The following is a 24,748-nucleotide window of genomic DNA, read 5'->3' on the forward strand; positions in this document are numbered from 1 at the left end:
TTATCCGATCATAGATTTTGTGCACTCAAAATACTTGATCTGAAAGTATTTTATACGATTCTAAGTTATCCAAGTCTTCTAATAAGGATTCCCTAATCCTAAGTCATAAATCATCATTATATATCTTACCTAACAGAAAATGGAATATGAGACACATGGGCACGGGCGGAGAGTGTATAAAAAAATATATGAAAAGCCTGTAATTTGTCAAACAAACTCTACAACAAACTCATCGTTATAACATTGAATTTACAATATACACAAATAGGCTAAGATAGTTATGTACTCGATTTTTTAAGTAAAAATTCCATGTGAGTGTTTGTAATTATGATTTAATAAGAATTTAATTTGATATATACTTTGTGGAAATAATTCATATTGAGTTTTGGGAAATTTTATAAGCTAAAAAGTGGGTATCGATCGTCATTAGAAAAAGAAAGATGTCATTTCAAATTTGAAAATATTGTTTATTATAAAATTAACTTTAATTCAACATAATATCAAATAAGTATACATTAATAATACAACGCTAATTGCGGAAAAACGTCATATCTCACGGATTCGTGCTACTATTTCCATAACCCATTTTTGCATTAACTATCAAAATCATCCATAGTTATCATAATAGGTTGTCACATGGCATTATTCACAACTATCTGATTTCAACATTCTAATTTATTAATATTTGATCTTAATTCTGCATTAAGAATATGAGATCTTATTCTAAATTTATTACTAGTACTAAATCTCTATCTATATTTATATCATACAATATTAAAAACTGTCATGGTTGTCTCTATAATGGGCCCAAATGTCGATTCCCAGCTGGAAAGAGAGGTACGGCCCATTTCAAGTTTATCCACAATTCAACTTTATTATGCTTCTCAACTTTTATTTTTTATTTTTATTTTTATTTTTATTTTTTCATGTATTAAGTTTTCGACTAAGTTTAGTTATAAAATATACATAAAAAAACAGAAAAATAATTTAAAATTTAGTTATTATTATGATATGACAACTAACTAGCTATTTTATATTACTACTGAATTTATAATAATTTTAGGGTTCCAGAACGTTCCTATTATAAAATTTGCAGAAATAATTCGATTTTGTGTTTGAACGTGTTTGTTTTTAACAGTTCATTTCGTTCAATATTAAAAAAGAATTGGGGTTTTATAAGAGTTTAATCGGTTTTATATTTTCATTTAATTCTATATTAAAACTTGTAATATTGTATATATAGTACGTGGGTCTTCTAATAAAATGACTGGAAATATTATTCAACGCTCTACGACATCTTCTAATTAAATATTTATGACTTTTGTAAAACTATTAAATACTATTTTCAAGAAGTAACTGCTTAACTAACTCGCAGCTAAGTGGAGTACTTATTAATTAATATTGCTATCGATACACACAATACGTTTCTTAGAAGTAAAGTCTATTTATTCTATACCATTTTTTCTTAAAAAATATCACAGCATTCATCTTTTCCTATTTTGCCTCTAAACCCATTAATGACTTAGTACTTCTATAATTAAATATTTTAAAATTATTTAAGTATTATAGTAGTAATACTTAAAATTTGAATGATTATTTTAAATTAGTTCCCTAGTTATTTTATTTTGTTTATATATGAACAAAATTAAGTCGTACTCAATCAATTTGTAATATAAATAAAAGGAATATTTTTAATGAACAGAAAAAGAGACTTGTGGTGAATCTTTTTATTTGTAATTCACTCGATTTGATTTATTTTTTATAATTTATCCTTGCAGGAAATTGAATACATGACTAAAGGCAATCATAAAACGATTAAACTATTAAGTATTTTATACTAGTATCATTCAAGAAAATACAAATATAAAAATATTTTACAGTATTCTATTTGACAAAAAGCATGCACTCTGTTGAATCTTGGAAATTGGCAAATTAACATAAATGGAACTCCAACACTGAATCCCATGACTCAGAGACCTCTGCTTTCTATTTTTAACATACAACTTGGCCGATTTTAATAATTTCAATGCTGTGGAAAAATATAGGATTCAAAGTATTAGACTAGATTCAATTTGAATTTATAATTTAGATATTTGAATAAACAAATCTCATAATTCAACTCAACTTTAATCTAGAATCGACCTAATATTCTGACTCTTACATTATGAATCAACTGTTTATTACTCTCTCCGTCCCACTTTAGGAGTTCCGGTTTACCATTTTTGGGTGTCCCACTTTAGGAGTCCCGGTTTGAATATTCCATAAATGGTATTAAGCCACTCTACTAATATTTTTCCACTCACATTTTATTATAAAACTAATATAAAAAAGTAGGACTCACATTCCACTATCTTTTTTCACCAACTTTCCTTTACATTTCTTAAAATCCGTGTCGAACTCAACCGGGACTCCTAAAGTGGAACGGAGGGAGTAGTTTACACGATCCACTTTATTTATACTCCATTATATTCATCTAAATCATTATAAGTTTATTGAAATTTTTATACGAGTAAAGAAAATTGCTGAGAAAAATTTGTGCAATAAACTTTCCAGCTAGTATGACCATATTTATTTTTTTGATAAATTAATACTAAAGATCAGTTAGATAAAGATTTAAACAGGAGTATATCCCAAATAAGTAACAAACACCCCACCCCCCCACCCCCCCATACCGTACGTAGCACAATTTTGGTATCCCTAAGAATATAGTACTAACATTTTGTTTTTTGAAACATCCAAAAAAAAATCACATTTTTTAATATGAGACCCTTAATTAGTAAGTACTCTTATTAAATCAAACTACGTCTCCTAACCATTTTCTTCAAAACAATGTGCCCATTCCGCTTGCGGAAATGGTGTCATATTTTGATAAAAAAATAGATATCTTTTTATGGCCTAAATAATTAAATTTTGGAAGATGAACATAAAACATGTTGGCCATGTTTGGTTGTCAGGATTCTGTAGAGACAAAGTAATCTGATTCCTTAAATTTTAAATTCCTGTATTTGTTTTGATTTTTAATCAAACTGAGAAAGTAATCGGAATCCGAGAACATGGAAAGTTAGTATAACTTGTTAGTATAACTTTCCATGATTCTGAATCCTAACTTTTCTTAAGTATTCTTTTTCCCAGTTTTAGGATTCTTACATATTTAAGCAATATAGTATAGTTTTATTATTATTATTATTATTATTATTATTATTATTATTATTATTATTATTATTATTATTATTATTAATTACAATATTTTAAAAATATTTTAAAATTATAAATCATACTTCATTTCTCTATAATAAGTAACTATAATTAAAATTATCATAATTATAACTATATTTTATAATAATTCATAATAGTACCTAATAATTTATTATTTAATAATTAAAATACAATTATATAATATAAATTATATAATAAATAATAATTATTATATTTTATAAGTTAATAATTAATCAATAAAGTCATAGATCAATTTTAATTTATAAAATTTATTCAATTATAATATCTGTAAATATTATAATTATAGTATAATAATTATTATATTTATTATTATAATAAATGGGTATAATACTCCATGTAACTATAATTATAATTATATTAGCATATATTATGATGGAATGGTGTATTATATTGCTAACTCACCCCTAAATTGTTAATTACAACTAAATGATAGGCATTAAATTTTTAAATTAAGAGTGAACTATAAAAATAGTCCCTGGACTATGCGTTTATCTCGCCAATGAACCCTGGACATTAAAAACATCCCCAGACAACCCTGGACTAAGCGTTTATCTCGAAAATGGTCCTTTTTCACTGTTTCGTGACGAAAATACCCTTTTAGGGGGTTTTGGAGGGTTTGGGCAATTTGGTCTTTTTACGTTTTTAAATCTGATATTATTTTAGTTATGTACTAAATCTGATATTATTTCAAAATTATCATTTTTCTTCCCTTTTGTCATCCTTCACTTTGTTTCTTTATTTCAATATTAGATTTAATTTTATAAAATTAAATTTTAAATTTCGATTTTTAAATATCAATAATTTTTTTAATTATTAAAATTACTATTAAATAACAAATTAATAGTTTTAATCAATATTTGATAGTGTCTAATATTTAATCAATAAGGTACGATGACAACTTAGATTTAATCAATATTTAATAGTTTTAATCATAAATAGATCATATAACACGATTTATTCCGAAATAAATATGCATATAATGTATAGGAGAATTTGACTAAAAATATTATGAAGTTGACTAAATCGTGTTATATGATCTATTTATGATTAAAACTATTAAATATTGATTAAAACTAAGGCGTTGTCGTACCTTATTGATTAAATATTAGACATTATCAAATATTGATTAAAACTATTAATTTTTTATTTAATAGTAATTTTAATAATTAAAAAAATTTATTGATATTTAAAAATAGAATTTTAAAATTTAATTTTATAAAATTATATCTAATATTGAAATAAAGAAACAAAGTGAAGAATGTCAAAAGGAAAGAAGAATGATAATTTTGAAATAATATCAGATTTAGTACATAACTAAAATAATATCAGATTTAAAATGTAAAAAGACCAAATTGTCCAAACCCTCCAAAACCCCCTTAAAGGGTATTTTCGTCACGAAACAGTGAAAAAGGACCATTTTCGAGATAAACGCTTAGTCCAGGGTTGTTTGGGGATATTTTTAAAATCCAGGGTTCATTGGCGAGATAAATACATAGTCCAAGGACTATTTTTGTAGTTCACTCTTAAATCAAAGGTGAAGATCATTCAACCCTTGATTATTAATATCATGCACAAAAAATATCAATAGGGGTATTAATGTCAATTAACTACAAAATTAGTTATAATTAAATTTTAAAAGAAATTCCAAAACTTTAAATTCATATAACATATATTAAATTAAAGATAATTTTATAAGAATTCCAACGATATCCTACTACATGCATATTTTCCGACGTCAAAATTTGAAAAAAATTTCAAAATTTTTTAATTTTTTCGTATAAGCAGAAATGTCAACATACTATATAAAATATGTCAATATAATACATGTAGAATGTCAATATAAGCAATGAGTTAACATTCTTAAAGCATTGTGTTGATATTTTCGAAACACTATATTGACATTTTCATCCAAAACCCTAATGTGGAGTTTTTTTTATCTTTTTTTATTTAATTAATAAAAACAAAAATTACACGTGGCAAATTGTAGACCACTTTTTCTAAAATCATATGGCCTTAAATTAGTTGTAGTTAGCAAGTAAATGATGAGTTATCAATTGATCACTCCCCTATAATGGATAATTCATATTTAAACAATCCATCGTAATAATAAATATAATAATATAATAATTATTATTATAATTAAAAATTTATTAAAAATTTTACAATGTTATTCTTTTTTATAAAAAAGAAAATAATAAATATATTTTTAGTTTGGTGTTTAAATTAAATATAAATTTAAAATCTTGATATTGTCCAAACACAGGAAAGTAAAGTTACTAGGAAGCATATTCCCGGGATTCATTTTCCCAGAAATCATTTTTCTTGCCAACTTTATTTTTCCACCAACCAAACATGGCCGTTGATACAAAAGCGATAGTTATTTGAGATTCATATATAAATTTCTTTTTAAGTTTAGATTTGTTGACAAAAAACATACCACTCCTATAGTTTAGAATTTAAAATTACATTTAATTATACCCTTATTTGGATGTCACAAAACGTGTATCAAAATCATTGAATTGGTCTCCGTTTTACACTTGCCAAGAGCCGAAACCGTTTCAAAGTTTGCAGGATTTCTGATCATGAGTTTATAGCCTCAAAAAAAAGGCACGCACATATTTTTATCACATATATATATATTGGCATACGAAATACAAATATGCTACAGATTAGTGTACGTGTATTTATATAATTGGAAATGATGAAAAAGCTGCAAGTGGGTTTATTTTTTCTTTTTCTAAGTGGGGTTTCAATTTCCTATAGAAGATTTTTTTGTTACATGACATAATATTCAATGGTAGTGTGCGGAATTTTAGGTTGTTCGAAAACGAGTATTCAACTAGAATTAAAAATTAAAACTGTGGACAGATGATTTTTTATACAAATAAGTATATTAGTACACAAAAATACTATGCATTTACCTATTTGCTCGTATTGAGTTAGGAGTTTAAATGAAAAATATGTGGGTGTTTTATTATGTTAATCCTTGGATGGTTGTGAACTGTAGTGTTTAAAACTAGAATAATTCACCATTAAAAATGATGCTCTATATAACGAAGATATAAGTTTTACTCTCTTATAAGTTTGTGCTCTTATATAGGTATTATTGTTTTACAGGCGAATACAAACTATTCATGGTAAATAGATTAATTGGTTTAATATGTATTAGGACATGCACTTTTTAACGAGTCTTGATTACATAAAAACTACATTTATAATGTGGCAAGTCTATATTTTTGACAATCCAAAAGAGAGAAGTGTACATGTCAATAGCAAGTTTATATTTGACAAAAGTATTAAATAATAATAATAATAATAATAATAATAATAATAATAATAATCATAATAATAATAATAATAATAATAATAATAATAATAATATAAAGGCCTCACTACAAATTACTTCAAGTCTAACACCACAATGCTTCAATAATACAACTCTGTGCGTGTGTCCATTTCTTTTATCATAAATGAAGTTCGACCATATACATCCATTTTCTCAAAATACATCTAAACTAGATACTTGATGCTGAAAATGAGAAAACCAGTTCCAATTTAAATTATATGTGTATGTAATAATAATAATAATAATAATAATAATAATAATAATAATAATAATAATAATAATAATAATAATAATAATAATAATAATAATAATATGATATTTTGAGATCCTGAAAATTAAGGGACCAGCTCTTGAATCATGGACACCCATAGCGACATTCATTATCTCTCATACAATTATTTATTTTCTACTGATTTTCTTTCGCATGTATAAATTCCCACGAGGAATGCAAATATATAGTAATAGTAGTATATTTTTGGTTGGGTGAAATTAAAATTGGGTTATAGTAGTTTTTTTGAATGAGAATTTGGAACATTGGATCTGCTGCTAACCTAATAATTTCATGCCCCCTTATCACATTCCATAACTTTATATCCTTTATTATTTCCTGCCCTTGTTTCATCCCTAGAAGATAAGATAAGAGCCTATAAAATATTTCAAATTTAACTAACACTACTTCAGATTTCATAGGATTTTCTAGATTTGGCTGTATAATTACATGACTATCTGCAGATGTAAAATATTCCAAAACAAAAACCTGTCAGTATTTTTTGAATTCAAAAATTCATCCAAGATTAGAATGAATCAATCATGACTTTTTAATTATACAAGTAATCTTGTTTCTAATATATAATGATTGTTTTCAATTTATATATACGATATAATCTTTGTGAAAAAGACTAAACACTTATGTGGGGTTCTTGGAAATGTTTTTATGCATCTCACACACACTCACTATGTGTAATTAATTTTACAAACAGTGGTGTTGGAGTCCATGGTTGGCAAAATGATGGCACTGTTGATTAGTTCATTGTACATGGGCTCTAGGGCAATAAAAGCATAAAGACGAGAATAATTTGGAGTCAAGGAAAATAAAATAAAATGAAAAGAAAACTTGATATAAATAAAATAGAAACTAGTGGTATAGGGATATTAGTTCCATGGAAAGTGATAGAAGAATTGAGATAGGGACAGGTCCCATTTGCCATTTGGGTTTTGGATACCTTAGGCTCATTAGTGACTCAATGCCCATGGTGCCCACCAATATTTTAAGAACCGAACAAGTAAGTGAATCGATGAAATTATTAGTTCATGGTTCAACCAGTCGAACTGATTTGACCACTTATTAATGTAAATAGGGAGTGTGAGAAACCCTAGTTTTGGGAATAAAATTAGCTAATCCTCTATCTTATCATTCACAAAAAAGTAAATACACCTTTTAAGGTTTAGGTCAATCTCTACAATCCATATTTCAACATTCTAATAAATTAAACACCACTAGGGTTAAGGTCAAACTTCAAGATAAATAATGAATTATTCTATTTCTTTTATCAGTTTATGTGATCTTCAAACGTAACTAAAAAACACCCCTTAGGGTTTGAGTCAATCCCATAAACCAGGCTTCAACTTATAACAATTTCAATAGGCCACCATGATATATAAATTATATCTCTATTATATATGGAGAGAGAGAGAGAGAGAGTTGACAACATAGGTGGCCTTATTTCTACAGAGATTGCTGTAATGTCTACTTCAATATATGTGGAAGAAAATTATTAATAATTACCCACTTTATCCAAAGTTATGACAAGTCACTTGCAAAACTAACTACCAAATTGCCTAAGATACAAGGCATGTAACACAAATACATTATACACACACAAACATTTTCATATCCATATATGTCATTAATAATTCGGATCTTCAAAGCAAAATTAATTATGTTGATGATAGTCAAGTTGAATTTGGAAAAGTATGTTGACGATCAAGTGGTCTCACTTATCAATTCTTTGTGATTGACATTTCTTTCAGAAATATAATCAACATATAATTGTCTTTGAGTCAAAACCCTAATCATATTTGATAGTGATTTTTAAAATTAATAAAGTATGTTTACTTTACATAATTGCGGGTGATAACAACACTTGTATCTTGAATAACAAAAAATGTTGTCTTAGAGCAAAACCCTAATCATATTTGATAGTGATTTTTAAAATTAATAAAGTATATTTACCTTTTCAAATCGCGAGTGATAACAACATATTTATGACTTGAAATTAAAAAAAAAAAAAAAAAAACAAACAACGTACTTATATCTAATTGCACCATTATGAATGTGACATATATATCAGCGTCGTTTTCAGAATCTAGAGATAATATACGTTGTTTTAATTTGTGTGTTTTTTTCTCATTTGGTATTTATAATTTAAATTAATAAAATAAATTACATGATAATACGAGACCAGGGCAGACAGCAACATAAAAATATGATTAAAGATGTCATCGTCATTTTTAAGAAAAGGCGAATGAGAAATAGAAATTTAATAATATAAGAAAATTATGTGAAAAGGATATGAAATCTGTACTGGATTATGGTTGTCTAGTGACAACGATTTTGTAGAAAATTTACACACCGTGGTCCACCCTCGAATTGAGCTATCTAAGTGTTATTACTATGTAAACACAATTTAACTAGGTTGGATTGGATGCACATAAATGAAACGAAAAACTCCCTCCATCGCACAAATATAATTGTCCACTATTTTTTATCGGGATGTCCTAATTTGTAGTATACTTTCCCAATTAGAAAATAGTACTGGTATTAGTAGTATTTGACCAATATATATTTGTGATTTGTGAAGACAATAAATAAAATAGAATAATAAATAATGACCAAATAAAAAAATTATATGTAAATTATACTATCCCAAATAATATTACACTATAAAAAGAGTGGGCTTTATGTATGGATAATAATTTGTTGTTAATTACCGACAAAATAGCCCGTCGTCAAATAGTCCGACAAATTACTCTCCAGCATCATTTTCAGCAAAATAAACACGCTAAGGTTTCTTAAACTATGTCATATGGGGAAATTCGAACTTGTTATTTGTTGTTGTGTAAACGGCAAAGTGACTTTCTATGATTTTATCCTATCAATTGTAGATAAATGTGAAATTGAATTCATGGTTTGATTGGTTGTGGTTTAGAATTTTGATGATGATATGCTTATGCATATGACAATTGAAGAAATGAAACATATCACTGTAGCTGGAAAGAGGAAGAGGAAAAACACTTAATTTAACTTTATTGAAAAGTAAAATGATGTTTTAGATATTTCAGTCTCAAAAGTCAAAACAAACATTTTATCATGGTTTTCCTTATACATAATTACCCTATTATTTTTTTATAATCTAAGGATAATTACCAATTTTTGGTAATTCAGATTTGTTCCATAACTTTCAGAAATTGGTTATTGTCCATAAATAAACTTTCAATTGTTTTGTTTTTTTCTTTTGAACTCAATTTACCCCGAAAAATCGAAGTTGATTTTCAAAATAAAAAAAATGATAAAGAAAATAAAACAATGACATTTCTATCAAAATGACATTGTTTTAAACTATATCCACATCATCACAAACTCACCTTCTCCTCTCCCTCTTTCCCTCCTCACAATGTGACATCTCTTGCTCTATGCTTTCTTTGTCTCAAATCTCCACAACTACTCTCTACTGCCTTTCAGCCTTGTTGTAGTCCTTGAATGATCAAAGACAATGGCACTCACCTCCCTCCTTCAATCATCAAAGACGAGGAGTCGGTGATGATGTGGAAATTATATCTCTATTTTTCAAAATTTTAGATGGGAATTGGAACAATATCATTTTGATCAAAGCAGCACTAACATCATATCTATTTTTCCAGATCAGCTTTGAAAAAAAAATTGTAAGTTGATGAATTATAATAGAAAGGTATGATAGAAATGACACAAAATTGATTGTAAATTTGTAAGAGTGATAATTGTGGGCAACCAACAATTATCCCACAATAATCAAGAGTGTCAAATCTAAGTCCCAATAACCTGATATAGGGCCTCCTCGCCCCTACAGTGGATGTGGCCCATCAGACACGCCCACGTGGCTAGTCACATCTCCCTGGGCCCCACACACCATGGCTTCTGCTTGTGGTTACATTCCATGCCTCTCTGCCCCCACCCCCTATTCATTTATTCCGGCTTCGATATGTCAGCTGCCTGTCTTAATCCGACTTCCCGGCGGCTTTCCCTCAATTATGCCTTCTCTCTCTACCAAATAAACAAATCTTTTTTTTTAAATGCCCTTTTTCCCTAACTACTTCTATCCCCGTATATAACCAATGCCCACACCACACCATTTTTCCCTCACATAACACTTCCCCTTGATGAAAACACTCTCAACCCAAAAACCTTACTAGCTAATGAACAGTGGATTGCCGGAGATGTTGCATTGCCTCAACTCCACGTCCGAAAACTGCGAAATGAGCGTGCTCGAGCGCCAGCGCTCCCGCCTCAAGTGGCAGCAGCAGCAGCAGGAACACCTCAGCCACCACCACCCAATACCTTACTTCAATGGGAATGACCACCTCTCCTTCTCAGGCTTCCACGGCGATCAAGCCCTCTCCGATCTCGTGCTCAACGGCGGCGCCATGAAGCCAGACCCCGATGTCGAGCACGATGACTTCCGCCGCTTCATGAATTATGGGAGTGGCACAACAGACTTCCAAATGAGCTCCGCTCTCCCAAGAACGGTCAGCTGCCCTCCCTATGTGGCAGCAGCAGCGAGTGTCGACTCGGCCGCCGGGAAAGAGAGCTGCAAGAAAAGGAAGGCTGACAGAAGCCCCAAGGTATATTATACATATACATAACTCTGTTTCTTGTTTGGTTTTATTTTGAATTGATCCAATTTGCTGATCAAGAATGTGTTTTGTGGTGTAATCAGATAGCTGCAGAGGAGAAGAAGATGAAGGGATGTGCAGAGGAGGAATCTAAGATAACAGAGCAAAACAGCAACAGTAAAAGCACCACCACCACTATTAGCACCTCGGCTAACAAGAACAGCAAAGGGGCATCTGCTAATGCGAAGAAGGCGAGCGACGCGCCCAAGACCGATTACATCCACGTCCGTGCGCGTCGCGGCCAAGCAACTGACAGCCATAGCTTGGCTGAAAGGGTAAGAAAGAAAGAAAAAAAAATAACCTTCACTTCATAAGTTAAAATATCTTGCACTTTTTTTTCTGATGGATTGGCTTTGATTGATCCAGGTTAGGCGAGAGAAAATAAGTGAGAGAATGAAATACCTGCAAGATTTGGTGCCCGGGTGCAACAAGGTGACTGGGAAAGCCGGTATGCTTGATGAGATCATCAACTATGTCCAATCTCTGCAAAGACAAGTAGAGGTATATAGATATGATGAAACAGATACATACATCAGTTGCCATTTTCTTGCAATCATCATCGTAATATTAAAACCAAAACTTTCTATCTGCCAGTTTTTGTCAATGAAATTAGCTGCAATCAATCCAAGGCTGGATTTTGACATCGAGAACTATATACTTAAAGAGGTAAAAACTATCGACAACACAGACTTCAATGCAACATTTATGTGATATAAAGTGTTATAGTAGTACTTGTCAAGCACAATCCAACTGAATTTCTTCCCACAGATGTTTCCAGCTTGTCCTCCGCCAATGGAGCCTGATCATCCCCACCTTCAATTCAATACATCAGTTGAAGAAGTTTCCGGTTCGGGTCTAGAAATGGTGGTGGATCCAATGGATGCCACGCTTCGGAGAACCATAAGTGCCCCTATAACAGTCCAGCAATCATTTCTGGATTCATCCAACTTGAATGTGAGTTCTCTAATATTTTTGTTACTTGAAATGGTTAAAACATTGCATCTCAAGATGTCTGACAAAGCAACTACACATGAACAGCAAATTCAGCAAGTAACATGGGAGGATGAGTTACGTAATCTCTACAGTATGGAGTACCAACAAGGAAGATCTACACCATTTATTTCTCAGCAGATTACAGGTACATAGACATGTCTTTCAAGCTACGCTTTGGTGTCTCTGGTGGCTTACACAAATTAAGCATATAGGATATTGCTGCACTCAATAAGAGACCATACTAACCCCACAACACAGAGCTAACTAAAGTCATGTGGTCCTAAACAGTGCAGTTGCTAAACCTTATCCTTTTTTCCCATCTTCCACTGAAAATGAAACAATGATCCAATAATTCCTTAGTGCATTGCCACAGAGATATACATCTAAGTTTTCACCTTGACTTCACTAGTTATTTCACATTCAATCTTATCTACAGTTCTAGATGAATATAAATCCATAAGCTTAACTTCTTCTTTTTTCAGGTTTTCTGGAGGCAAACCATGTAAAGCTGGAGATGTGAGTCAAATATACAGATTCTTGAATTGAACAAAGTCCAATTCAAAGTGTTTCTGATCCCCATATCCCCTCGCCCTTCAGAAGCTACGTATTGTGTATATTGCATCTACGTGTATATTTAGTGACAATATTAGCAATGATGATGATGATTAGTAAAGATAATGAAAGATAGCCCAATTTTGTATTAAATTTCCCTTGATGTTGAAATCTTCTCATACAAACAGACATTGCTTATGTTTAAAGTTGACATCTTTGTAGAAGCAAGCCAAACAAGAGGGCAAACTATTCATGTATAACATGTTAAGAATCAATGTAACATCAAAAGATTGGAATTCATGTAAAAACAGTACAAAAGGGTCAATTCCATCAACTTGAACAAGTGGTGGTGTATGAATTAAACCTGAAAGCAATCTTATAGTATTTTTTTAATGAAATGATAGGAAGAGAACAATGAACCAGTAAAACATGGTGTTCCTGTTGGAACAGGAGAACGAGACATCCCATTTATCAGACCTCATAATTAGAAAACGATAGGCAATTTCTCATTGATTCTTCTCAGTTGTCCCATTTTTCCGTTGTTGTGGAGTAGTGGGGACTGGCCATAAATGAGCTGCAAAGTTTCAATAGTTTTTATGATAGGAGCAAAAGTATTTGTAAGTTTTCTAGTACTACTAAAGATACAGATTTAAGGCCATTACAAGAAATAGCTACAAAGCTGTAGACCATAATCCATTAGCCGCATAACTCTTGAACTAAATCTTTACCCTATGCTACAACTTCCACCCATGATCGGCTCAACAATCATCAAAGATTCTTTCTTTAGGAAAAGAAAAAAAAAACATCACGGAATGCTACGGTATTTAACATGATTAAGCAATAGAATATCAGGCATGTAATCATGATTCCCAAGACTGACTCAAGGAAAATGATGAAATTGATTGGCCAAGAATGCATTGTAGTGTGCAGTCTTTTAAGTATCATAACACAATGATTAATATGAAGAAAGATAACTGGGTAGAAATCAGTCAAGTCTGACAGCAATCAGGCCTATCAGAGCATCTTTTATCCCAAGCTACATAGAAATTTGTGAAAGCTGGGGATTTTGGAAAACAGAAATTTAACAGGAAATGTTTTATAAACACATACTGTACAACAGTAGGACTCAATCATAATTCATAACATGGTTTAATGACCAATTCAATTCATACTGTAAACATTCCTTTATCTCTTTTCCTAATAACTTTTTTTTTCTTTTCATTTGGGGTGGGGGGATGATATTAGTGGTAGGCATAAAATTAAATTGAGACGGTTGAGACGCCAACCTGTATCCTACGGCTTGCAGAGTAGTTCTCCACTTTGGGACCTCAAAAGGGCACCAATATCACCTTCATTTTCAAGCCATGTGGAAAAAGGTAAAGGCTGGACCTGGCTTCGTATTATCTTCAAAATCTCTATGATTCTCTATGCCCCAACGGATGGTGAAAGAGATTTTTTCCTGCTTCAGAACTTCATCAAGAAAACAAAATTCAAAGGATAAAGAAACGAAAGCGAGTTTTTGCCTAGTCGCTGTCATGGGGCCGTTCCCCTCTTGAAAAACTTCTTTCTCAATGTTGACAGCTTACAACTATAAAAGTTATAAAACTAGATTCTAATGGCTGTGAAGATGCTGTACACCCCCTCAACTGGTCAGTGCATTCACAGCTTGTGTGAGAACCTGAAAGAATAATTAGATTTATAGAAATCTTGGGACTAGTCTTTCTCATTTCTGAGATCAAATCCTGTTAAATAATTAATCAAAATATAAGTTGCATGCCTCCATGGGGTGGTTGGATAAAAGATATTAGTAAATCAAAATATAGCAGGCATGCTGATGATGTGAAAAGGGATACGGGTTGGAACATGAAGATGAAACAAAATCATGCCACTCCATCAAAACCAAGATTGAACTAACAAAATGCACTCAAAATGAGTATTCAAGGGCATAAACATTGCCACAAATCGATGAAGAATATTAGTTACACTCCACTATTGTACAATAAAATAGTTATAGCCAAACTAATATACATGAGCAGAGATAAGCAGTATATTACAAACATCAAACTAATTAACTAATCATAATCTTATTCCTAAGTCCACATCCAACAGAAAGAAATCCTGCCTTCACTAGAAGAGGTACAATCACCATAGGCATGCTTCTGTCGATCCTTAAGCTGTTCATCCTGCTTATGATCCATTACAGCACAGATTTCTCCCCTGCATCTGTGATTACCAAAAAATACTTTTAGAACTACTGAGTGTGTTTAGTTTATACTCCATTTAAGTGAATATGATACTTCTGAGTATGGTTACAAGTATACCTTTACCAGGAACGACTATAATTGGTGCTGTTTTGCAATTATGGAAGCAATATTCACTTACACTACCCTGTATTACACTGGAGTAAACATAATGAAAAGAGAACACGCATATGAGTATGAAATGAAATGAATGTCAAGTTAATAGCATTATCATGGAAGGACATTTATGAGAAAAGGGTGTGATAAACCTTTGAATCAAGCTTCGGCCTCTGGTGCCCATAACTACAGCAGCAGGCTTCAACCTCTCTGCTTCCTTGCATATTACCTTCCCTGCATCTCCTTCCACTATCCTAGCCTTTGTCTTTACCTATTTCCATGAAAATGTTTACATGTTTGAATTATAAAATTAGAAGATCATAAATAGAATCTTACTTATTTCTTATGAACATGTCTTAATTAATGTGCATAAGTGATGAAGTAAACAAAAAATGAGTCTATACATGATTAATATCATATTCAATCTCACAAAAATCAATGGCAAATGACATGAAGCATATATTTTGCTCAAGAGATCCCTTTAAAGGAGAGCTAAGTGGAATACTAGGCCCCAAAATACTTCCATTCTTCATCCAATGCAACACAATTTATTGGATTGGAGTAATACCATTAAGCTATAGCAAACCATAGACAAATACATAATAGGTTTCACATAAGATGATCTCAAAAACATGTTTAAAGTGGTTACCAAATTGACAGCATAACAAGTAAAATCAATGAGAGCTCGGACATGATTTATTTAGGCGGCTATCAAATATTTCACTCGATTTCAAGTAATGCTAACCATCAACAGGATTATACTACCAAGTATTTAAAAATATATGAGTAAATCGTATGGACTCACCATAGCAACCTCAAAGGCCTCGGCTGCGAGCTTCTCCATGAGCCCCTGAGTCATGTCGTACACAATTTGGTTGTTCAAACCTTAGAATCAACAATCACCAATCACAACAACGTGAGATTCTCAACCACAACAAAAAAACGCACAAAAGTGAAAAATGAGATGTACTGGAGATGGCGAAGACGAGATGGACGGTATCGGCGAGGCGGCAGAGGTGCGTGATGGCCCAATCGAAAGCGTGCTTACTATTAGGGCCGTGATCGACGGCGATGATGATGTCGCGGCCCCTCCTTCTCTCTCCGGTCTCTCGATCGAGCTCCGGCTCAGGTAGAACCACTTCTCTCCAGTTGTACTCTTCCTCCTCCATTAAGGTCTCCATTTCTCAACTTTGTTCCTCTTTTGAGCTTTGAATGGATGCAAATATGCGTGGTGTGGTTGCAGATTGAAGAACAGAAAGTGAAATTGATGTTTGATATTTCTCATTTGATGATTGTCATTACTTTTATTTGCTTTGAGTCGTGTTGCATTCATATTGGTGAAGGTATAAAGTACGCGGCTTTCGTGTTTGAATTTTCCATTTTTCACCATCACCGCTTTACATACATATTTGCGGGAGGAAAGCTGAAATGTGGTCCCTAACATATGACCGTTTTATCAATTCGGTCCTTAACATTATCATTTTGATTATTTAGTCCCTCACAAATAAACTCGGACCTGAATCGATCCTCACTTAACAGAACCGTCAAAAAATAGACTGTGATTGCAATTTAACTATATTAAATTACTAATTGTAATTAATTATACCTAATTATAATTCTTAATTCCTATTAAATTACAAATTATTCATTTCATTTTTGCAACTGATAGTACTATCTTTTTTCTTCACAAACATAAACGCACGACCTAACCTATATAAATTCCAAGTATTTACTCACTTCATTCAATAGTAATAGAGACGTTTCTTTTCGACACGAAAATTAAGAAAAATTGTGTTAATAAAGTGGAAAATGAAAAAGGTAGAGAGATGAAGAGAGAAAATAGTAAGAGAGAATAAAATAGGTGTGAAAAAATGTGTTAATTTTTATTAAAAAGGGAAATGATTCTATTACTATGGAACGAAATGATAAAATGACTCTATTACTATAGAACGAAGGGAGTACTTTTTCTCCGAAACAACAAAGGAAAAGAATGAAAGTTCTCAAATTTAACCCCATTTTCTGTCTTAGTCTCAAGCCATGGGTTCAACCTTAAGGACTCGTTTGATAAAAAAGATGGGATATAAGAAGATATGTAAAACAAGATAAGAAATACAGGTTTCATGTCAAGATATGCAAATATATGATTCTTTTCCGTTATTGTTTGATAGAAAAGAAATTGTCTAAAATTGTATTTTATATTAAATAATATGGCTTAACTTGACAAATTGGTGGGATACATAAACATGGTTAATGTTATAATTTTGGTAAGAATGATTAGAGCCCTTGTCTTATATTGGGTTTTGAGTTAAGCTTAAATATGATATCAAACAAATAGAAATATATATATATAATTCTCTATCTTGGTATTACTAACTTATCAAACACGTCCTAAAAATGTCTGTCTTCGGTTCCAATCACTATCCACGAAGCACACCTGAGCTACCAATTTTCATTTTACTAAAATAGACTGAATTTATATTGGCTCGATTATTTTCGTGGTGATAGATGAGCTCGAAAGCATGTTTTTAAATTAGTGGATACCAAATTGACTGCAATTAAAATTAATGAACTCGGACTCCATTTTATTAGGTGGGTATCCCACCTGGGGAGTACCTTCGCATTACCTTACCAAAGCTTGAGGTGCCGCGAATCCTTTTGAAAGAGAAAATCGAACCCAAGTGGTGCATGATTGTCTTGAGATTTAATAACTATCTTTAAAATGTGAATTTTGAAAATTATACTTAGGAAACACAATATATCTGCTACCTAGTTTTAAAGTTCGCGATATATTGTACTTTTAAATCATGTAGCACATAGTATTTTCTCTATTACTTATATTTTTTATTTTATTATAAGAATATACAATTTTTATATTAAATTTAAAATTGCGGCTCTTAAATTTCATAGACCAAGGAGTTTTTGCTAAGTATTGTTACATTTGTTTTGCGCAACAAAAGAGATGCTTAATTTTGAATAAAACAATTAAGCTATTGATTAAGTGTCTTCGAGATTTATATCAAGTTTAATGGAGTACTTCATTAAACGATAGACCAGGAGAATTTAAAACAAAACACAAACGAGGAATGAAACAAGAGGCGCTCAGACACACAGAATGGATTGATAATTTTCCTCAGTTAATTTCGGATTAACGAGATATAATCACATCATCATCGCGCATATACAAGTCATTAATCAAAATTAACTTGTTATTTTCGCAAAAATCCTATTTCAGATCAAATTGGAATCATTTCACAAGTTTAGATGTATTTGGAAATGGTCTGACACTCTGAAAGTGAAAAAATCAAAAAATGTAAGACACATTATAAATGACAACATATTGGTAGTAAAAAGTTGCTATAACTCAATTGACATAGCATAGCTTCCAAATTTCTTATGCTACATATCTAATTGTAGCTTAGGAAAACTGATAAATCTAAATACCTAATCCCTACCAAGTTCATTTAAAGTCTACTCAGTGTGGGTTGAAAAAATTCATTAAAGTTTACAATTATTTACAACCTAGGAGGAGTTGGAACTCTTACAAACTGAAAACAAATTCATTTATTTAAGAATGGGTAAAATCAGAAACACTTGAAAAACAATAGCTGTGGATTGATAAGCCATGGGAGTTGAAGATTAATAAAAAAAAATTACCCCAGAATAAGGAAAACGTGGAAAGAAACAGGAGGCGCTCAGACAAAAAGAATGGATTGATAATTTTCCTCAGTTAATTTCAGATTAACGAGATATAATCACATCATCACCGCGCCAACGCAAAACAGGAAAATGAAATTAAACTCAATGAGCAAATTGAAATCAAGAATAGCGAATTGAAGCACAAAATCCGTTTTCGCATATGGAGGCGCTTTGGAATTCTGAGGCTCTTGAGGTAGGGTTTTAAGTAAGGTGAAAGATGACTATCTAATTTATATCGACGAAAAAGGCATGGGTAATTTCGTCCATTATTAAATAATGAGCACTTTGCTGGCCTTCATCAAAGCATTGCTACTAATATATAGTCTGCACTAGTTTGAGGCCCAAAATATGACTACAAAAATTAGTACTACTCACAAATGTCACTATTATCTTCTTTTCTAATTTATTTAATTATCTACATACTATATCAATTTAATAATGTCGTCAATAATAATAATAATAATGGTTTATCATTGATTCTCATATAGTATCACTGCACTTTTTTGGTGAGATGACCTCCTAAATTTCACTTCTAAGTCAGTACTAAAGATTTCAGCACCTACTTCATTTTGAAAGATATTTGATGTTATTTGTGTCCTGATAAACTACTCCAATTAATATTAGTGTAATTTTAAAATGAGTGATTTGGCGTGATCATTGGAGATCTAAAATTTGAATAATAAATAAAGGTTTACAAATTCTCAATTTATTCATTTGATCACATTTGTGCTACTATTATTTTTAGTTTCTCAAGCTCAAAACAGGACTTCTGTTTCTTTGATCTATCGTTAATCACGAAGACATCTCCAACAAAATTAACATAATTGAGCGCGAACAAACGTCCATCTAAACAACAAAGAGATTCAACATTTTTCATCATCTTTCCGTGAGCCTCGTGTGGATTACCACTCTAGCATAAGGTGCAGCGAAGAAATAGAAGACATAAATAACATAAAATATCCGGTCATGCAAGTTCTTAAAGACATCCGCATTTGCTTCTCATCTTGTATTGATGTTTGAATGCCCTAAATTTCAAAGGAGTATTGCTGAATCGAGATTGAGCTATATCCATATGTTAAGTAGTATGTCACAGTTGATCATATGATTCAATCATTCATATCAACAGAAATAAAATAGATAATCTGTTAATAAAATGTAGGCATATGCGTTTGAGTCCCCTAATAAAGAAGATGAAATAACATCATAAAAGAACTGGTAATCTCCCTGTGGCATGTCAAACAAAATGATGCTTTTACTTCTACAAGCACAATTAACAGTTTGCTGCCATGATCAAATAACAGCATGCAACTGAACTATACGCCTAAGAAACCCGTCATTTTCAAGTACAATTCACAGAAACAAATAGAGTAAGTCGTTGTAATCAAATCCATCTTCCCACTTCATCCCAGTCTTAGATTCTAATCAAATCACAAACTGACTCAAGTTCAGTCTCGGGGGCTGCTGGCACTGGAGGCCGGCTTTTTCTTTCCATATTTCTGTTGCAAAATAAAAATCATTGTATAGGTAAATACATTTTATATGAAATACTTGTTATCTCAACAACACCTCAGTGATACGTGCAGATAATTTCCTAATAACGCAATAGCAATATGTAAGATATTATGCAATTTGCTTAAGAGAGCAGCTCACCTGTTTCCCCAAATTAAACGGAATGTATCTGTACTTGATCATGTGCATGATTTGACGCTTCATTGTTAGGAAAAGAAGAACAATCCAATAACATAATAGGATAGGCCAAAATACTGGAACATCGAACATGGAAAAGAATGTCATCAGGAAAGCTACACAGAAAGCCTTTGTGATGGCATACCTGGAAAGACAGAACAAAAAACTAATCAACAAAAATCTAATTCCATCTTCACCATAGTTTAAAAAAATTACTATATAGTTTGTTTCCAGCTTGACTGTCAAAAACAAGTAGATATATATAGAGGGAAATGGACATAGAAGAAGTCTAGGCATGTATATTCAAAATGTCTACTAGCCAAAACATGCAAAAAGTGGTTACAACGACGCCCTCTTAAATGCACTTATAAGACCATGATGCCACATCAAACTAAAAATTTTCTGAAAAGAAACCACAAACCCCAATAAAAGTCGTGCAGAAAATACAAATACGGCAATGACAATGAAATCCCATAACTTAACTATAGTTAGGTTGGTATCATTAGCTGATAGAACTTCTGAATGCCTAACACCAATTTCAAGCAATTTAGTTCCCTACGGGCTACGATCATAAAAGATCTTCTTCTACTCCATTCCCAAAAACTGCTAGAAGCAGAAGACAAGAAGATCACAGGAAAACAGTCTGACCAAAGAAATGGTAGCAGAACTTTACATGGCACTTCAGTATCCTTTCTTGGCATGCTTTTATTTTAATCTAGAAAGATTTTCATCTAATCACACATGTAGTTTGAGGACAGTTTTATTAACAGAGCTCTGTTATTTCGATCATGGCACAGGATTCCATCAAGCAAATGATATAACATAATCAAGCAACATGGCACAGATAGTTAACAAAAAATATCTTATGACTCCAAATAAAGACCATTAAAAGGCTAGACCAATCACCAGAATTTGAACTCAGGAAGACGGCGAATGAAAGGCTTGAACTCGTCAGAACCCTTAGTGGGCAGTGAAGGTCCTTCGCTCGGTTCCAGCTCGGGGTCAACAAGAGGTGACAAAAACCCAATTAGCAAATTCAGAAGGTAGATCCCCAAACCATAGGTAACAATGTAGAATCCCTGAACATAATAAACCCGAAGAGCATATAGAAGCACCAAACAAACTGTCCCAATCCACCGATAAAGAGAATGTGGGGTAGATTTATCTAGATAATGCTGAAAAAGTTTTGACAGCTCATGCCTCCGTTGGTCAAGTGCTGCAGCAGCTGCTGAGGGACCATCACCTCCGGTTCCCTCCATGACAAATCAACTTCCAAACCCTACAAGTCCATCATAAATGTTCAATAAGGAGTAGCAGCTAAGACATGTCAAGCATCCAACACGTAAAAGAAATTCAAAACATGTGTACTCTATACAGGAATTCTCAATTCATCTGGCAAAGGAAGACTAGTTAATTATCTTTCAGAAACACATTTTCTCCCATTCGAGATAGATAGATGATAAAACAGGGAAACTCAGTATAAACAAGATTAATTAGTGGAAAGATCAATTTCTAGCTACGGTAAAATGCACAAATACGTCAGTGACAATATTTTTCCAACATGGATCACGGTTGACGATAAATCCAATATATTTTGCTTCTTAGCCCCAATCAACAAACACAATCCGAATCAAATAGTTTCTAATTCAGCTTCTCTCTCACCTTAATTTCCTTGCGATGATAGCTAAAGCAGCTAACGCTATTCCTAAAAACAAGCTAAATCCCATATGCTTGATAGGAAACGAAACTGAGATTAGAAGCGACACAAAGATAAGAAACAATAGTTACCGCCAGATCGAGCAACAGACGATTCAATTTCTAGTAAAAAAAAAACAGAAACCTAAAACCTAGACCGTCAGAAATGAACATAAAACAGCAAATCACACAAATTTGAGCAAGTTACTCCATATTCCGATCAGAGAGAAGAAGTAGATTAGGGTAATTACCTTCCGCGAGTGAAAGAGCAGTAGAGAACCAAAATCTTCGGAGGTGAAAAAAATTGGGGATTTAGATCTGTAGTATAGAGACGGATTCCGTTTGCACCGATTACTTCGATAACTATACGAAATGACAAACGACGACTTCACATTTTTTTATGATAATATCTTGCAATGCCATGGGCCTTTTCGTCATTTCGTACTAGTCAAAGTTAAATTATGGGGTAAATTAAATTCCTAGTTTGTGACATCACTAGGCCTCAAAATTTAATCCGCGGGTTTCGGGTGTTTCCGACCCAGTCCCAATACCCGACAGCTTTTGGGTACCCGAAATTATGGGTTTGGGTACGGGTTTGGGTAGTTAATGTTAGGATTCTTCGGGTTTAGGGTACCCGAAACCCGTATTAGGGTACCCGACTAATACCCGATTAAACCCGATTAATTATGTATTTGTGATAAATATTTTGGGTTATAAAGTTCTTAGTTTACTATTTGGATTATGTTTGGTTGCTTTGACATTATTTAGATTAAGTTTGCTTGCTTTGACATTTTATTGTACTATTATCTCGACTTTAATACTTCTTTACATTCGTGTTCGGTTCATTTTGCATTATTTATGTTCTTACTTGTTATCTCTTGAAAATATATACTCCATCTGTCCCATTAAAAATGAAACGTTTTCCTTTTTGGTCTGTCCCATTAAAAATGAAACGTTTCCTAAAATGAAAAAAACACTATCTCTACTTTTTCCTCTCACTTACTTTACTCTCTCTTCATTAGCTCACAAAACAACACTGCATAAAGTCCCGTGTCGAAAACCAAAGTCCCGTGTCACAAAACAACACTTACTTTACTCTCTCTTCATTAGCTCACAAAACAACACTGCATAATTAGTTATTCTTTCTTCAAAAATTATTTTAATCTCTTTTATGTTTCAATTTATACCAAAAAACAATTTATTTTAAAATTAAGTAGCGTTTATTTGTCTATTCTATATAATATAGAATTATAATCAATAAATAGTATAAGTATTGTGTTATTTTTAATAATTTTTATTCTCATCACAATTTTATTTATATAAAAGAATAAATTTTAAATATAATAATTTCGGGTTTATGGGTACCCGATTAGTTGGGTTCGGGTACCTGCATCGGGTATTAGGATATCCGAATTCACATACGGGTCGGAAATTGGGTATGATATTTCAGATTTCGGGTTCGGGTACCCGAATTTTCGGATTTGGGTACCCGCGGGTACCCGAATTTACACCCCTAGACATCACCATTAATTATATTATTAAGTAGTTTTATGGAGTATTTTACTACTCCATTTTAGTATTACTGTTCACGTAATACGTTTAATTAATTTATCCATACCTCAAAAATATTTTTAAAATTCTTTAATTATAAAATGTTGAATAAACTTTTCTTGCATGTCACAAAATTAAGTGATAATATTGAAGGCCAAATTATATTTAGAAAAATAGTCGAAAAATATGAGTATGCGATAAGTTAATTAAAAATATGTACCCTTCAAGGTATTGAGGGTATTTTCGTTCCATAAAATCTTTGAAATAGTAAAAAAGTACTTCGAATGATATTAACTCATAGTTGGCGGACCTCAAATGATATTATCAAAGTTCACGGACCTAAAATGATACTTTGGCAAAGTCCGTGGACCAAAAAAGATGTTCCCTCATTAATTTATGTCCACTCTCTCTGTTCCAATGATGATTAAGGAAGACGGATGAAATAAAATAAAAATAAAGGAATTTTTAGTTTTAGTAATGAGTTATTTTAAATGAAATAAAAAAAAAGAAAAATAAATCATACTACCTCCGTCTCATATTAAGTGTTACATTTAGTGTGAGCACGAGTTTTAAAAAATATAAAGAAAAATTAGTTGAATAAGTTAGTGGATTATTAGTCTCACTTATATATAATAGTTTTATAATTAAATATGAGTAGAATTGGTGGTGAATATGAGATCTACTTATCATTTTATAGTAAAAGTGA

At 31.7% G+C, this 24,748-nt stretch overlaps 3 protein-coding genes, 1 long non-coding RNA gene and 2 other non-coding genes across 8 annotated transcripts; 1 reads left to right on the top strand and 5 right to left on the bottom strand.

Moving 5' to 3' along the window:
- The first annotated feature begins 10,847 nt into the window (after positions 1-10,847).
- On the top strand, positions 10,848-13,210 carry LOC125191362 (transcription factor bHLH63). Its single transcript, XM_048088911.1, has 7 exons — positions 10,848-11,461; positions 11,557-11,787; positions 11,879-12,013; positions 12,107-12,178; positions 12,281-12,466; positions 12,551-12,650; positions 12,988-13,210. The coding sequence occupies exons 1-7, from the start codon at positions 11,036-11,038 to the stop codon at positions 13,023-13,025; spliced, it is 1,188 nt and encodes a 395-aa protein (XP_047944868.1). The 5' UTR covers positions 10,848-11,035; the 3' UTR covers positions 13,026-13,210.
- On the bottom strand, positions 13,181-14,584 carry LOC125191363. Its single transcript, XR_007171087.1, has 2 exons — positions 14,344-14,584; positions 13,181-13,631 (listed from the first exon to the last, which is right to left on the bottom strand). It is a non-coding gene; the product is annotated as an uncharacterized LOC125191363 (long non-coding RNA).
- A 378-nt stretch (positions 14,585-14,962) lies between these two features.
- On the bottom strand, positions 14,963-16,733 carry LOC125187651 (universal stress protein PHOS32). Of its 2 annotated transcripts, XM_048084281.1 has the most exons (5): positions 16,385-16,728; positions 16,220-16,299; positions 15,567-15,685; positions 15,379-15,455; positions 14,963-15,280 (listed from the first exon to the last, which is right to left on the bottom strand). In XM_048084281.1, the coding sequence occupies exons 1-5, from the start codon at positions 16,593-16,595 to the stop codon at positions 15,255-15,257; spliced, it is 513 nt and encodes a 170-aa protein (XP_047940238.1). In that variant the 5' UTR covers positions 16,596-16,728; the 3' UTR covers positions 14,963-15,254. The 2 variants fall into 2 exon arrangements, with proteins under 2 accessions (XP_047940238.1, XP_047940237.1); XM_048084280.1 differs by lacking the exon at positions 15,379-15,455 and having other exon boundaries at positions 16,385-16,733.
- A 1,778-nt stretch (positions 16,734-18,511) lies between these two features.
- On the bottom strand, positions 18,512-18,589 carry LOC125191457. Its single transcript, XR_007171139.1, has one exon. It is a non-coding gene; the product is annotated as a small nucleolar RNA U30 (small nucleolar RNA).
- A 515-nt stretch (positions 18,590-19,104) lies between these two features.
- LOC125191455 lies at positions 19,105-19,182 on the bottom strand. Its single transcript, XR_007171138.1, has one exon. It is a non-coding gene; the product is annotated as a small nucleolar RNA U30 (small nucleolar RNA).
- Positions 19,183-20,229: 1,047 nt separating this feature from the next.
- LOC125190986 (protein RER1A-like) lies at positions 20,230-22,876 on the bottom strand. 2 transcript variants are annotated; one of them, XM_048088430.1, is made up of 4 exons: positions 22,743-22,876; positions 21,703-22,075; positions 20,761-20,941; positions 20,230-20,606 (listed from the first exon to the last, which is right to left on the bottom strand). In XM_048088430.1, exons 2-4 carry the CDS (start codon positions 22,053-22,055, stop codon positions 20,556-20,558), a joined length of 585 nt encoding a protein of 194 aa, XP_047944387.1. In that variant the 5' UTR covers positions 22,056-22,075; positions 22,743-22,876; the 3' UTR covers positions 20,230-20,555. The 2 variants fall into 2 exon arrangements, with proteins under 2 accessions (XP_047944387.1, XP_047944386.1); XM_048088429.1 differs by lacking the exon at positions 22,743-22,876 and adding an exon at positions 22,459-22,478.
- Between the last annotated feature and the right edge of the window lie 1,872 nt (positions 22,877-24,748).

Source organism: Salvia hispanica, chromosome 5, assembly GCF_023119035.1.
Source record: "Salvia hispanica cultivar TCC Black 2014 chromosome 5, UniMelb_Shisp_WGS_1.0, whole genome shotgun sequence".
NCBI classification, from domain to species: domain Eukaryota; kingdom Viridiplantae; phylum Streptophyta; class Magnoliopsida; order Lamiales; family Lamiaceae; genus Salvia; species Salvia hispanica.

Excerpts from the sequence above, each read along its gene's own strand:
- LOC125191362 (XM_048088911.1), top strand. The coding sequence starts at position 11,036 with ATGAACAGTGGATTGCCGGAGATGTTGCATTGCCTCAACTCCACGTCC. Across the intron at positions 11,788-11,878 it reads GCCATAGCTTGGCTGAAAGG|GTTAGGCGAGAGAAAATAAG; the intron begins GTAAGAAAGAAA and ends TGATTGATCCAG. Across the intron at positions 12,014-12,106 it reads CTCTGCAAAGACAAGTAGAG|TTTTTGTCAATGAAATTAGC; the intron begins GTATATAGATAT and ends TCTATCTGCCAG.
- LOC125187651 (XM_048084280.1), bottom strand. The coding sequence starts at position 16,595 with ATGGAGACCTTAATGGAGGAGGAAGAGTACAACTGGAGAGAAGTGGTT. Across the intron at positions 16,300-16,384 it reads TCTCGTCTTCGCCATCTCCA|GTTTGAACAACCAAATTGTG; the intron begins GTACATCTCATT and ends GTTGATTCTAAG. Across the intron at positions 15,281-15,566 it reads GGCCGAAGCTTGATTCAAAG|ATGCAGGGGAGAAATCTGTG; the intron begins GTTTATCACACC and ends TGGTAATCACAG.
- LOC125190986 (XM_048088430.1), bottom strand. The coding sequence starts at position 22,055 with ATGGAGGGAACCGGAGGTGATGGTCCCTCAGCAGCTGCTGCAGCACTT. Across the intron at positions 20,942-21,702 it reads CTTCCTGAGTTCAAATTCTG|GTATGCCATCACAAAGGCTT; the intron begins GTGATTGGTCTA and ends CTGTCTTTCCAG. Across the intron at positions 20,607-20,760 it reads CGTTTAATTTGGGGAAACAG|AAATATGGAAAGAAAAAGCC; the intron begins GTGAGCTGCTCT and ends ATTTTGCAACAG.